This window comes from Rana temporaria, chromosome 1, assembly GCF_905171775.1.
Source record: "Rana temporaria chromosome 1, aRanTem1.1, whole genome shotgun sequence".
Classification (NCBI taxonomy): domain Eukaryota; kingdom Metazoa; phylum Chordata; class Amphibia; order Anura; family Ranidae; genus Rana; species Rana temporaria.
Genome location: NC_053489.1, coordinates 439892653 through 439908099, shown reverse-complemented (window position 1 = coordinate 439908099; position 15447 = coordinate 439892653). Strand labels below are relative to the sequence as shown.

General features: G+C 41.9%; 1 protein-coding gene across 5 annotated transcripts in view; it reads left to right on the top strand.

The window, feature by feature from the left end:
* WDFY3 (WD repeat and FYVE domain containing 3) overlaps positions 1-15447 on the top strand; it is a 365507-nt gene that overhangs the window by 150331 nt on the left and 199729 nt on the right. For all 5 annotated transcript variants that reach the window (XM_040326535.1, XM_040326529.1, XM_040326514.1 and 2 more), the window contains exons 9-11: positions 1377-1543; positions 2566-3033; positions 6665-6766. In XM_040326535.1, coding sequence (XP_040182469.1) covers positions 1377-1543; positions 2566-3033; positions 6665-6766 — 737 coding nt within the window. The remainder of the gene's footprint in view (positions 1-1376; positions 1544-2565; positions 3034-6664; positions 6767-15447) is intronic.

Genomic DNA, 15447 nt, shown 5'->3' with positions numbered 1-15447 from the left:
GAAAGAATAGTGTCATGTATCATTGGGAGGAACAGTGCCCCAAGGGCTGGGTGAAGGCATGCAAAAGGCCATATCTGGCCCACAGGCTGCAGTTTGGAGACCACTGCTTTAAAGCATAGTATGTCATAAGGACAGGGTAAGAGCCCCAGTAAGGTAATAGTGAAAAATCTAATCCAGTGCAGTCATTAGAGAGAATACGCAGAGTAAAGGGGAATAGATTTTATTTATTTTTTTTAAAGGGTGCAAGCCTGCTTCAGTGGAGGAATGGGGCAAATGGAATGGTTGTAGGGGCTTATGAGCCTGAAGTACAACTCTCTTTATGTACATTTATATAATAATCAAAATCCTCCTCACAAAATGGTAGCTGTTCTTACTGCTCTGTACAAAAAAAAAAAAAAAAAAGAAGGTTTTGCCTTTAGTTATACAGTAAAACCTTGCTTTGAGAGCGTTTTGCGAGACAAGCAACATGTTTTAATAAATTTTGCCTTGATATACAAGCGATATGCGCTGCATTTTGCCTTTACAGAGCATACAGTGGTGGGAGCAAAGTACTTGACCTTGAGAATCAACACCCATACCTTGCAGTATTTTTTTTATTGTTCAGGATTTATATAGCGCCAACAGTTTGTGCAGGGTAGTCATCAGGGGGGTACAGGCAGTACACCTGTAAGGGGCCTGGAGGGCCCCAGATGGCAACCCCCCTTTAAAAAAAAAAAATATATATATATATATATATATATATATATATATATATATATATATATATATATATATATATATATATATATATATATATATATATATATATATTTTGTAAAGCCCCCCCCCCTTCTCAATTCGCGGCAGCACCACCCATCCCCCACCCCCCCGGTTCTCTGCTCCAGGGGGGGCCATGCCTGAAGCTGTGTAAGAGGGGCCCCATAATTCCTGATGGCGGCCCTGAGTTTGTGCAGCGCTTTACAACATCGGGGAAGACAGTACAATTACAATGCAATTCAATACAGGAGGAATCGGAGGGCCCTGCTCGTTAGAGCTTGCAATTTAGAAGATTTTAGGCTACACGTTTTGATAAAAATAGAAAACTGTATTTTATATATACTATAGTCTCTTTACCAAATATGATTTTTAGAGATGGTGAACATTGCATGCTATTTTTTCAAGCCAAATGATTTATAAAGTTACATTTTATATATCAGTAGCACAGACATTTGAACATGTTTGTGTAGACTGAAAAAGTACGACTATAACTGTGTATGTATATTTTCCCCAGGCGCCATATGTTTTTCATTGCTGATCAGTAATATTATGATCTTTTATTTAGCTAGAATTGGAAGCATACAGCACTAAGGAAAAATGTAATGTTGTCTTTCCTGTAGGCTAGACCAAGCTAAAGAGAACGAATCCAAAGATGCGCTGAAGGACTTGGTTAACCTAATTACTTCTTTAACAACATATGGTGTCAATGAACTGAGACCAGCTGGTTTAACTACAGGGGCACCTTTTTTATTGCCAGGCTTTTCCGTCCCGCAGCCTGCCGGAAAAGGTAAGTTGCTTGCCATTCGGGGTACATTTTACATTTTACATTTTATCTAAATTATAAAAAGCCTTGCATTTCGTTCCACTGAAACTACTGAGCTTCAATAAAACCTGGTGCCAAGTCAATAATGGATAAAAGTACAATTAGAGATTTGTTTATGAAGAGGCAAAGCTGTACCGCATAGTGTAATGTTCATACTAAATTCCCTTACATCTCACTTTTGTGGTTTTGTAATGCGTTGGCAGTCATCCAGTTTCTACTGTTTTCTACATTTAGACTTTGTTTAAAAAAGAACTTCAACATGTTTTTAAAAAAAATTGAAAGTCAGCAGCTACAAATACTGGTACTTGCTAGTCCATGGATTTTAGCAATTTCGTACAGCGGCTGTTTCTTCTAACTGCTGCGGGTCCCTGATGCTGCCATCTTGGATTGGGATGTCACCTGTAACTTCCTGATAGATCAGAGTTGGCTCCCTAATGTGTATGTGCAAGATCACGTGGCCCAGGGGCACTGGTCCTGCAGTCGTTTTGGAAATGGGTTGTGCCCCAGGAAGCTGCAGGTGGAGAGAGGATGTGATGAGCAACATCATCATTGCCTAGGACAAGTTGGAAAACATTTGATCAATGTATTCTGACAGTGCTGGGTCCCACTGTCGGAATATAATTTCCCGGTGGGGTGTATTATTCCATCCATCTTGCTTGTGTGGATGGAGGGATCTGTTCAATTTTTTTTTTTCGTTCGGCCTACTGGCTGAAGGAAAAAACTGCTTATCTATGGCTAACTTTAGATGTAGATTTCATAAAAAAGTTTGGTTGCCCTCCATAACCATCTGGCAGAGGAGTAGCGGGTTACAGTGGTGAAGTAATAATAAGTACCAAATAGAGGACCAGGTAGCAAGAATGTAAGACAGAAGGATTTAATTATTTGTTTGTGGCCTGAACAGATGTTTATCTTATGAAACGGTCCAGTCTTAAATTTCTTTGAACTAGAATTTTTCTATTTGAGGTTACTTGTTTGTTTGCTTGCAGGTTTGAGTGTGAGGAATATCCAAGCCTTCTCAGTCCTACAAAATGCATTTCTTAAAGCAAAGACCTGCTACCTTGCACAGATTATACTGGATGCCATCACCAATATTTATATGTCGGACAATGCCAATTACTTTATCCTGGAGCCTCAGCATACACTTTCCCAAGTTGCAGAGAAGATTACCAAGTTGCCTGATGTGCAGGTGAAATACTTTGAGATGCTCGAATTTTTGGTTTTCAGCTTGAACTATATTCCTTGCAAAGAATTGATCAGTGTCAGCATTCTTTTGAAGTCCAACACTTCATTCTCCTGCAGTATCATAGCCACTAAGACACTTCTTAAATTCATTCGACACCATCACATCTTTAAAGATGTTTTTAAAGAAGTAGGACTTCTGGAGGTAATGGTCAACCTTTTGCACAAATATGCTGCTGTACTGAAAGACCCAGCCCAAGCCTACATCGAACAAGGTAGGACTCTACCTTTTCTTTTAATTTAAAATTGCTGTTTGAATAAAAAAAATGTTTTTGTTTTTATAATATTTTGTTATACCCTATAAAGTGTACCTGTGCCGAGACATCAACATTAAAGCGGGAGTTCACCCATTTATTTATTTTTTTACCTTTTCCCCTTAGATTCCTGCTCGTTTTGTCTAGGGGAATCGGCTAGTTGTTTTAAAATATGAGCAGTACTTACCGTTTACTAGATGCATCTTCTCCGTCGGCTTCCGGGTATGGGTCTTCGGGAGCGGGCGTTCCTTCTTGATTGACAGTCTTCCGAGAGGCTTCCGACGGTCGCATCCATCGCGTCACTAGTAGCCGAAAGAAGCCGAACGTCGGTGCGGCTCTATACTGCGCTTGCGCACCGACGTTCGGCTTCTTTCGGAAAATCGTGACGCGATGGATGCGACCGTCGGAAGCCTCTCGGAAGACTGTCAATCAAAATAGGAACGCCCAGTCCCGCAGCCCATACCCGGAAGCGACGGAGAAGATGCATCTCGTAAACCGTAAGTACGGCTCATATTTTAAAACAACTAGCCGATTCCCCTAGACAAAACGAGCAGGAATCTAAGGGGAAAAAGTCATATAGATGCCACCTGCTGTATCTCTAGCCATTAATGTCACTTGTGTCTAATGTCACTTGTGTCTATGGTTCTGTATTTTTTGAGCTGAGATTGTTTGCCTACAATTCTTTGTATTGAATTTAATAAAAATGTTAATTTTAAAAAACCAACACAAGCCACCCCTGACCTTTCTATCTGTTTTACACATATAGTCATTCATTCTCAAAGGTCACTGCTAAGACTCTAAGTTCTGGTCTAAGAGTTCACACACGCATGCCAATTTCTAATGGTGCAAGGGAGCTCTAGAATAAAACTCCCAGCGTTTTACCACCTCTACGGAATACCAGATGCAATGTACAGCTGGCCATATAACTGTCTGTACAAGCTTATACTCTTGTAAATGCTGATTCTCCTTTTGTACAAGTGTTTACGTGCACATGATGCATTTCCAATACAAGTTCAGGAAAGTACACTATACACGCTTCACACTTCTTAGCGCCTACCCACAATTCAAAATCGCATCAGAAAGTACACGAGTACAAGTGCATACAGCCATGCACTTCTTTGGCCGGCTGTACGCACCACCTGCGTGCTCCCAGGCATGGGACAATGCCAGGAGTTTACACTAGAACTTCTTTGTACCAGAAACATCAAGGCTGAATTTACACACGGTGTGATGACAGGCATTTTACTGCTTTGTTACATGCCTGTCACTGCAAGGACACAAAGAAAACAATTGTTTTCTGCATGTCCCATTCACTACAATACAGTACAGAACCGTGGTGCAATGCATTTATGCATTTTATCACAGCACACTGTACAGAATTTCATGGCATCCAACAGCGCATCGCAGCGCCCTGCTGTACAGCTACATAAATGAAGTGTACTTTTGTATGCTTCAAATAAAGTTTGCACAAAGAAAAGGGGAGCTGTGTGTGATGTGCTGAATCATGCACCACACTGCCCCCTCTGGCAGCTGTCCATTATGTGTAAACTAGCCCCAGGTGTGCATGAGCCCAAACAGTTTAGAAACAAACATCTTCTAGTTTACATTACAGGGCTGAATATTCTGTTCTCCATAGAAGATCCCCACTGCCTTGGTTGTGAAATCTAATTTGTAAATACTTCAGGGTGCATGATCTGTGCACAGGTTCGCGTCTTGTAATTTAGAGTTTGCAGGATTTTTAACCACTTCAATACTAGGCACTTTCACCACCTTCGTGTCCATGCCATTTTTCAGCTTTCAGCGCTGTCACACTTTGAACAATTGTCATGCAACACTGTACCCATATGGCGTTTTTTTATAATTTTTTATAAACGCAAGTCCATAAAACAATCCATCAGTGAATCTTGAATGTTGCTAATGGATGGCACCATCCACCATCTCCATGCACCAGTGCGGCCACCATCAGAAGAAATACACCTTAATAAATGTTATTGCACACAAACGCCTTCTCCATTTTGGCTAAATGTAAACCTGCTGTCAGAGACTGCCAAGTACTGCAATTGCTCATCATCATCTGAAATTGTTATCTAGCTGTTGTACTAACTCTCACTGGCTTTAATATTTTGAGACGCTGTTCTGGAGCAAATACGCAAATCAGAAAAGTCAGAAGTATTTATATGCATTGATGTTTTGTGCTAGGGAGGCAAGAGGGTAAGAATGAGAACCTAGCATTGGGCAGAATGGGAGGTCAGCAGTACCAGCCTTTTTCCTAACCTCTGTGTAATCCACTGCAGCCAAATTCCAACAATCACCTCACATTGATGACTGGGTCTACTTTCTGTTAGACCCCTTTCACACTGAAGGTGCTTTTCAGGCATTTTAGTGCTAAAAATGGTGTCTGTAAAGCGCCTCCCAAGCCTCCCCAGTGTGAAAGCCCAAGAGCTTTCACACTGGGGCGGTGCGCTTGCAGGACCAAAAAACAAAAAAAAAGTCCTGCAAGCAACGTCTTTGGGGCGGTGCGGGAGCTGTGTATACGCCACTCCTAAACTGTGCCTGCCTTTTGAAATCAATGGGCAACGCTGCCGAAGCAACTGCAAAGCGCTTCGGCAGCAGTGCTTTGCGGGCACTTTTAACCCTTCCCTTGGCCGCTAGCGGGGTTAAAGTGCAGCTAAAAGTAGCGGCCGTGTTGGCAGTATGAAAGTGGTCTAAACTTTCTCTCTCTGCTCTGAAGTTTTACAAGTTAGATTCAGACTTCTATTGCAGGTTTGGGTCTGTGAGGTTGATGGAGCTTCTTAGTACTGATTCTTTGATGAAGCAAGCCCTTAGCATTAAAGAAACCCCGAGTGGCTTCTTGTGAATTCCTCTCTTGCATTAAGAACCGATTACCACCCAAGTAATGGGGTAAATTAGTGCACTACAACAATGCCTGAATAGAATACTGAAGTACTGGAAATAGCCTTTGTATCTACGTATGCATCGTAAAGCTGAACTCTAGGAAAATAGAACATATAAATGAATGCAGCTCTATAATCATAAATACATCTTTAAAATATATTTACTTTAAAACATAAGCAGTGTAAGTGACTGAAAGGCTGATACCAGGTCAAATTTAGGCAGTGTTCATCAGGGCTGGAGTGTGAGGAAGAAGCAGGGTAAACAAGCAGGGTAAACAAGGTGGATTGTGTGCTGACAACAAGCATGCATATAGAGTGAGATAGCTGCTTCTCCTTTCACTGTCCAGTCAATGGCTTAGAGGAAGTAAGTTGCATGATGCTGGTCATCAGACTGTTGACATATAGTAAAAAAAAAAAAATTGTGGTTTAGAGCTCCAGATTAAAAGTGAATATTGAAAACAAATCTGCTTGTTATGTTACTTTTTTCATGGGTTGTTCATTGTTCTCTTGTAGCCTTTAAATTGAGTTTGTCTTTAAGATTATATTTTATGGTTTTAACCTGGAGTCTACCATTTTTAAATAATAAAACACCTTTAACATAAAGTGTTGCCTATTGTCAGGATGGTATCTTGATTTTCTATATATTTGATATTATGCTCCTTCTGTTGCTTAGCCTAAAGTTTACCTGTTTTCCACAGGTTGTACAATTGTAATACAGTCCTCAGAGGAGCAAAGGCAATTGGCACTGGTGGTGATGGAAACTCTAACAGTTTTGCTGCAAGGATCAAATACCAATGCTGGTAAGTAGTCAATCTTTACCACTTGAACGCTATCTTTTTTTAAGAGATAATGGGAATTGTACATTAATATATTACTAATAGGGTTGTACCGATACCAAGCATTTGCCCGAGTACTTGTACTTGGGCAAATGTTCCCGATGCTTCACCCGATACTTTTACTGTCGGCGGTGATCAGTGCATGGGGAAGTAACAAGCACCTATCACTGCTGATTTTAAAGCAGCTGAAAGCCGCCGTGTATGCCACTGTGTATCCTGTGTATTCCGCCGTGTATGCCGCGTATCCTGTGTATGCCGCCATGTATCCCCTGTATCCTGCCGTGTTTCTCTCCCCTTCCGTGCTCCTCCTCCACCCCCTGGAAATGTCAGGATGGATAGCGGGGTAGGAGCCGGTAAATCCGGCTCCTTACTGCTCCGAATGGACAGAGTCAGTGATCACTGACTCTGTCCATTCACATAACTGAAACATTGTAACCTGTGTTTACAAATGTTTCAGTTTATGAATGAAGAGAAGGCGCTGTCTTCACTCCATTCATTTTTAGCGCAGCTGATGCTGCTGAGAAAGGGACAGGGGAACATGTGTTCCTAGTCCCTTTCCCTGTCTCAAAGGGAAGATGTCAGAGGTCTGTTAAGACCCCTGATATCTCACCAAAGCCCCCCCCCCCCAACAGGGCTGAAAAAATAAATAAAAAAATAAAGAATAAAAAAACAAAATAATAAAAAAAATGATTGTAGAAAATAAAAAAATTAAAGAAAAAACATACTGACACATAGTTAGTCAGGTTGAAAAAAGACACAAGTCCATCCAGTTCAACCACAAAAAACAAAATAAAAAAACACAGTAAAATCCTATACACCCAACTTCATACCCACAGTTGATCCAGAGGAAGGCAAAAAACCCCAGCGGAGCATGATCCAATTTGCTACAGCAGGGGAAAAAATTCCTTCCTGATCCCCCGAGAGGCAATCGGATTTACCCTGGATCAACTTTACCTACAAATCTTAGTACTCAGTTATATTCTGTACATTTAGGAAAGAATCCAGACCTTTCTTAAAGCAATCTACTGATCTGGCCAGAACCACCTCTGGAGGGAGTCTGTTCCACATTTTCACAGCTCTTACTGTGAAAAAACCTTTCCGTATTTGGAGGTGAAATCTCTTTTCCTCTAGACGTAAAGAGTGCCCCCTTGTCCTCAGTGATGACCGTAAAGTGAATAACTCAACACCAAGTTCACTGTATGGACCTCTTATATATTTGTACATGTTGATCATATCCCCCCTTATTCTCCTTTTCTCAAGAGTGAATAAATCTAGTTCCTCTAATCTTTCCTCATAGCTGAGCTCCTCCATGCCTCTTATCAATTTGGTTGCTCTTCTCTGCACTTTCTCCAGTTCTCCTATATCCTTTTTGAGAACTGGTGCCCAAAACTGAACTGCATATTCCAGATGAGGTCTTACTAATGATTTGTACAGGGGCAAAATTATATCTCTGTCTCTGGAGTCCATACCTCTCTTAATACAAGAAAGGACTTTGCTCGCTTTGGAAACCGCAGCTTGGCATTGCATGCCATTATTGAGCTTATGATCAACTAAAACCCCCAGATCTTTCTCCACTACAGACCCCCCCAGTTGTACTCCCCCTAGTATGTATGATGCATGCATATTCTTAGCCCCCAAGTGCATAACTTTACATTTATCTACATTAAACCTCATCTGCCACTTAGTCGCCCAATCAGACAGAGCATTGAGGTCGGCTTGTAAATTGGAGACATCCTGTAAGGACGTTATTCCACTGCATAGCTTGGTGTCATCTGCAAAGACAGAAATGTTACTTTTGATCTCAGACCCAATATCATTTATAAATATATTGAAAAGTAAGGGTCCCAGCACTGAACCTTGGGGTACACCACTGATAACATTGGACCATTCAGAGTAAGAATCATTAACCACGACTCTCTGAATTCTGGCTTTCAGCCAGTTTTCTATCCATTTACAAACTGATATATCCAATCCTGTAGACCTTACCTTACACATGAGCTGTGTGTGCGGAACTGTATCGAACGCTTTTGCAAAATCCAAATATATCACGTCCACAGCCACGCCTCTGTCCAGGGTTTTACTTACCTCTTCATAAAAGGAAATCAGGTTTGTCTGACAACTTCTGTCTTTCATGAATCCATGTTGACTGCTGCTTAAATACGGTTAACCCCCCCCCTCTCCCTTAAAAAGAGAAAGCATTATAAATAAAAAAAATGTAAAAAATTAAAAACAAATTGTTAAAGATAAAAAAAAAAAAACATACTGACACATGTGCCGCTGTCACATGAGATTAAAAAAAAGTATCGGTATTCGTTATCGGCGAGTACTTGAAAAAAAAGGATCGGTACTTGTACTCGGTCTTAAAAAAGTGGTATCGGGACAACCCTAATTACTAACAAATGGTTTTGAGTTCTCTACTTGGTATATACTGTTTTTTTTTTTTTCATTTTTATTTATTATGCACTAATGGCATGCATCACAAAAAAATTGTAAAATAAGCAATAAGGCTGGTGTAATCAGCTGTGTAAGCTTCTTTGGCTGTTCTTCTCCTATGGATCATAGGACTGCAGTTTGCTCTTTACTCCTGTGAACTGTTTTCCTCTGAAAGTGGGCTGAAGCTCTGTTGACTAACATCACAGAGCTGGTCCAGGCTAAGAAAACCATATGGTCAGTGTCCACCCAGGAACCTGGCTCAGCCTCTCAGTGAGCCGTGAGAGCCTGAGTCTGTCACTCAGCACTGGCAGTCATGGAGTACCGAGCGATTGGCGGTGTTCTCAGTCTTGGAGCCGGCGGAGGACAGATGTATAATTGGACCAATGCTGCATTCTCCTAGATAAGTTTGATATCTACATAAAAAATAAATTCCCCAACTTTTTTTTGCATCTTGAGTCTGATAAGTATTATTAACATGAACTTGTATGTAATTACAAACATTACAATTGCTGCATACAAATGAAACATTTATTTAAAGCCTAACTCCAACTCAGCAGAGCCAGAGAATTAGAGGATCTTCTAGTGGGCCTCCCGAGTATGTAGGGGAAAAAACTTCATTAAAACCAAAAAGTAGGGGATGATGAGGACCCCCACTAATATATTTAATTATGTTTTTTTCTCTACAAATACAGCACCACGCGCTGTAATTGACTGTTCGCCAGGCTGTCAAATACAGAACTTGGCCTGCCCTCTGTGACCGCAGCTTGCCCACCACCATGATGTTGCTGTCAACTACTGTACAGTGTGTGTCACTGAGGTATTGGCCCACCTGCCAGTGCCAGGGGGAATAGCTCACTACGTACCCTCTTCTGCACCACTAGCTGCACATATTACAACATGTCAGTGAACTGAAATCCATGTAAATGAAAGTATTTTTTTGGTTTCTGATGTGAATGAAGAGAGACCGAAAAAAGCACATCAATGTAAGGTGTCTAAAAAAAAAAAAAAAACACGTGTATATATAATGTATCTCAGTGCGTGCAAAATACGATGCAAGTGGTGTGAATCCAGCATAAAGCTGGCTATAGACTAGAGGAATTTTGTTTGAAGTTCTTCATTTTAGAACTGTTGGATTTTTTTAATCGTAAAGCCTAGTGCTCACGGGTCGAATATTGGGCGGCATCGGCTGGTTCAATTGTAACCTGCCAACATTCGGCCCGTGTGTACGGCAACCGGTCCGAAAGAAGCCAGCTGAATAGTCGGCTTCTGTTGAAGGGGTATGACCAAAAAAGTCTGTTGATCCAAATCCAATCAGCCGATGGCTGAGAGAGTTGACCAGAGTGTTCTGGCAAGGGTCTGTCCCCTGTCAGAACAGTAGCTCAGCAAGGGATGTTGCTGTACTAACATTGGATTGTTAGTACAGCAGCTCCTCCTGAGCTTTTCAGTTTTTTTTCCGTTCAGCCTGCTGAAAACAAACTACTTGTGTGTACTAGGCTTTGGTGGGATCAAATCGACCGTCCCTTTCAAATGCAGTGATTAGAAACTTCAAAGGCGCTGGATGGAAATTGTATGAGGTTTTGGTTCAGTTTTATTAATTCCAAAATCAAATGTTAACTCCTTCATGATCAAGATCAAAACCTACCTTAACGCCCAAACCCAATTTTGCAACTTTAACATGTGTTAGTAAAACTGTACATATCTCAACTTCTTAGTGTATCCAGGCGGATTATACCTTGTTTTTTTTTCAGGACAAATTGGGCTTTCACTTGGTAATTGGTGATGGATATCTCTTGATTTTGTTATATTCGAAAAAGAAAACTGGCCCAAAACAGTAAAAAAATGTAGCCTTCTCTTTTTATGACATTTTCATGACCCACCACCAAAAACCAAACCTACCAAAACACACTGGCACTAAATATTAAACTTTTTTATTTCTTATCTAAAACACATTGCCATTAACAGTAACTGACACTTAAACTGCCACGAACAGTGCCACCTACACTACCACTAAGGGCTTGTTCACACCACACGTGAATGAAAACTGATGGGAATACTAATGCCGTGTACACACGATTGAGTTTCTCAGCGGTGAAAACCCCGCCGAGAAACCCAAAGGGAAAACCGAGGAATGGCTTGGTCCCTTTTCCCCGTGTACAAACGACCAGTTTTCCTGACAGATTTTCTCTTGGTCAAGAAAACTGGCCATGTGTATGCTCCCTAGCAGTGTTTTCCTATGGAAATTTTCTCGTCGTGATTCTCTGTGGTTTTCTCGTCCAAGAGAAAACATGACCTTTTTCCCGACGAGAAAACCGATCGTGTGTACGCGGCTTTACTTCCATTTCTCTTCAGTTTACATCAAATTTCACGCACATTAATTATGTGCCATATTCACACCAATGTTGATGTCATGTCCGTTTTTTTCACACAAAGAGAACAATTGTTTCTTTGGTGCCCTTGCAGATTGTGTGCAGAAGATTTTACGTCTCTGCACCATGCATGGTGTGAACGAGGCCTGCACTCTCAACCCTAGATCAAGCCCTGAAATAGTTATTCTTTATTTTTGTGTTTGTTTTTCAGACATGTCCTAGAGGAGGAAAATATACAACTTATCTTCTCCTACTGGCTAGAGGGAAAATGTGGTGTTTACTCCCTTCACAGTGGATAAACAACACCAGGCAGGCTACAGAGTGAATGATCATGTGATGTGGATCCAGTTCCCCTGGTTCCTGATCGTTAGTAGAGACCCAGGGCTGTTATGGACAACCTGGTCTCTCTGCTGGGAGCGAGAACGCCTCCGGCACAAACACAAGAACACATACATGCGGTGCTCAGGTTTAAAGCCCACTTCCTGAATGCCACATGTGTTAGGCGGTTGTTAAGGGGTTAAAAGCAAATGACATTTCGAACAATTACAAGTTGTCAAATATATTGAAAATTTTTGCATGATTTTTATAAAAGAAAAATCTCCTTTTTACTAGTTTATAGACAGCTTTTGGGATTCTGGCATTCTTATGGGCTATAACTAATCGCACAATGTTATGTTAGGTTCTCCACTTTTGATAAGAAAAAAATAAAACAATCTTTTCCTATTCAATATATACTTTGTAAAAACATTTGAAGACATCATTGCAGAGTTCTACGTATTTATTTTCTGATAAAAAAAAAAAACATGGAGGTCTATTCATGAGGTCCCTTTTACACGGGGCAGATTCTGTTGCAATAAGCAGGGGATCAGACAACAAATCGGAGAAGATGGATGACCTATCTATGTTTGCTCAGTATCTGCAGAGTGGACATGGGGAATAGCTTGCTCTGCTCTATGGGCAGCCGGGAGTAAATGGACTTCCCTGTCTGTTTATACCTGGTCACCTCTAATCCACTCGGCCTAAACCGAGGCGGACAAAGTCCTCTCCCGTTTTTTCGTTTTTTTATTTAGCGGGCCTAATCGGACTTGGAGGTAGGCGGGTATAAACAGACACAAATCCGTTTACATCCACCAAGTCTATAGGGATCAACGGCCCTTCCGATCAGGTCCACCTGATGACAGACGGACCTGATTGGAGTCCCTGTGTGAAAGGGGCCTTAATATATTTTAACACAATAACTTTTAGCCAGGCTTCACACATTTCCAATTAAATGGCCACCATCTTGGATCTGGCCTCTTTTTTTCTTAGGCCAGACCAGTCACATTCCTGGCCAGCTCTTCCTCAATAAGAAAATGATCACATGCGCAGCACAGCAGAAAGACTTCAGGCCTTCAGAAGCCACCCCTCCCTGCCTATTGGTGCTGGTACTCAAGGTACTGTGAGTTTTGTGCACTTTGCTGGTTTTGCAAGCATGGCAGATCTTCCTTCCAAAAACTAATTTACGGGACTGCAAACCAGCTCTAGTTTTTGGGCAACAACTTTTTTTTTTCTTACTTGCAACCTATTCTCGACATTTTTCTAGTTCTCCTTTTATGCAAGATTGCCTTTCTTGTGGCTCTCGCCTCCGTTAAAGCAGAGCTCTACCCTCAAATCAAACTCTGCATCAGCACTTTAATAAAAATGTCAGTAGCCGAGTAAAAAAACAAAAAAAATGTTTTTTTACTTACCTTAAAACGGTTGTTGCTAGGCAGACTTCCTAATAATCTGTCTTCTTCCTGCACCGTGGTTGTGTTCCTCTTTAGCCTACACCGCACAGACTCCTGGGAATGTTGTGTCTTCCCCCCTCCGCAATGCTTCATGGAAACCGCCCCCCCTCTCAATATTTAAAAAAAAAATGTATCTCCGCTGATCAGCAGCAGCCACCAGTACAGTACAGTACAGGCTGCTTCTAATTTTTTTTTATGTGCGGCGATCGGGGGGAAACCCCCCCCCCCCCCTGCTTCTCAGTATTTTTTTTTGTCCCTGGCGAACGGCGGGTGGCAGATGAATCTACCCTCAAGACCCCCCCCCACCCAATTTGTTAGTATTTTTTTATGTCCGGCGATGGCAGTGTATGTTGGGTGATCGTCCCCCGCTTCACAGTGTCTTCTATGATGGCTGATCGGGAACCCCCCCTTCTCAGTGTCTTCTATGATGGCCGATTGGCGGCAAACACCCCCCCGCTTCTCAGTGTCTTCTATTCTTCTCGGCAGCACCCCCCTTCTCAGTGTCTTCTATGATGGGCCATCGGCGGCAAACACCCCCCTTCTCAGTGTCTTCTATGGTGGCCGATCGGCAGAATCCCCCCTACTTCTCAGTTTTTATGTCCGATGGCAGTGTGTGTTGGGCAATCGGCGGCACCCATCATGTCTATTGTCGTTTATGTTGGGCGATCGGCGCCCCCCGCTTCTCAAGTTATAATGTGCGATGGCGCCCCCTCCCCCACTTCTAAAGTTATAGTGTGCGATGGCAGTGTATGTTGGACGACCAGCCGCACCCCCCCCCCCCTTAATGTGCGATAGCAGTGTGCGGTGGCTTTGTTTTCTTATGTTGGGCGATCGGCGGCACCCCCCGCTTCTCAACTTATCTTGTTTGATGTCAGTGTCTTCTATATTCGGCGATCGGCCAAATTTTTTACAGACTAACTTTACTAGAATACATTAAGCTTGTGTATTATAGGGGTATTTTTATTTAAAAAGTGTAATTTCGGCCGGAGCTCCACTTTAAGAGGGTGTCTGAGCTTACGGCTTCGTCCTGTAAGCAAAATATTTTTTTATTCCACAGGGACAAGGTTGTTTTTGAGACCATGAAACTCCTTCTACCTAAGGTAATCTTATGCCCCGTACACACGATCGGTTTTCCCGTCGGAAAAAAGTTGGATGTTTTTTCCGACGAAATTCCTCTCAAGCCTGCCTTGCATACACATGGTCACACAAAAGTTTGGTGAACTTTTGACTGCCAAGAACGCAATGACGTAAAAGACTACAACGAGCCAGGAAAATTAAGTTCAATGCTTCTGAGAATGCGTCAAATTGTTTCCGAGCATGCGTAGAAATTTTGTGCGTTGGGATTTGTACACACGATCGAAAATTCCGATCAGTTTTTTTCCTGACGGGGAAAAACGAGATCCTGCTCTCTATCTTTTTCCAGCAGTTTTTTCCATTGGAAAAAGTCTGATGGAGCATACACATTGTCAGGATTCACGAACAAAAGCTCTCATCAGACTTTTTACAACAGGAAAACCAATCGTGTGTACGGGGCATAAGGCCGGCCATAGACTGTTCAAATCCTGTGTGGACAGGCTGAATGTACCACATTGATCGATCAACTTTGGGTACCATCAGCCTGCCGGATTCACTTGCGCTTATTGTTAGCGGATGCTATAACCACTATCAATAATCACTTCTTCTCCCAGTGGTGATGTACAATGAAGAAAACTATCCTCCAATTTTGATGAACCATATCCCATGCAGCTTACTAAACTTAAACAGAATTGTTGACTTCCTTTGTAAAATCTTTCTTAAAGTACAGTTCATGACATAACAATATTGCTTGCTGTCAGAAACCAAGGCAATGCTGGGTGGTATCAAGCTTTGCCATTGGCCAGTGTACAGTTGCCTGGAGGTGGAGCATAACTCAATAGTCTGGGAATAAACTCTCCTGTGTCTTGTATTTCAAGAAATACATTTTACAGGCAAGTCAACAATTACTTTCAGGCTGCATTCACACCTTGGCGTACCTAATCGCGGCGTTTTGTCCCGCGAATTGCGGCGACAAAATGCCGCGATTGTGAATGCAGCTTACCCC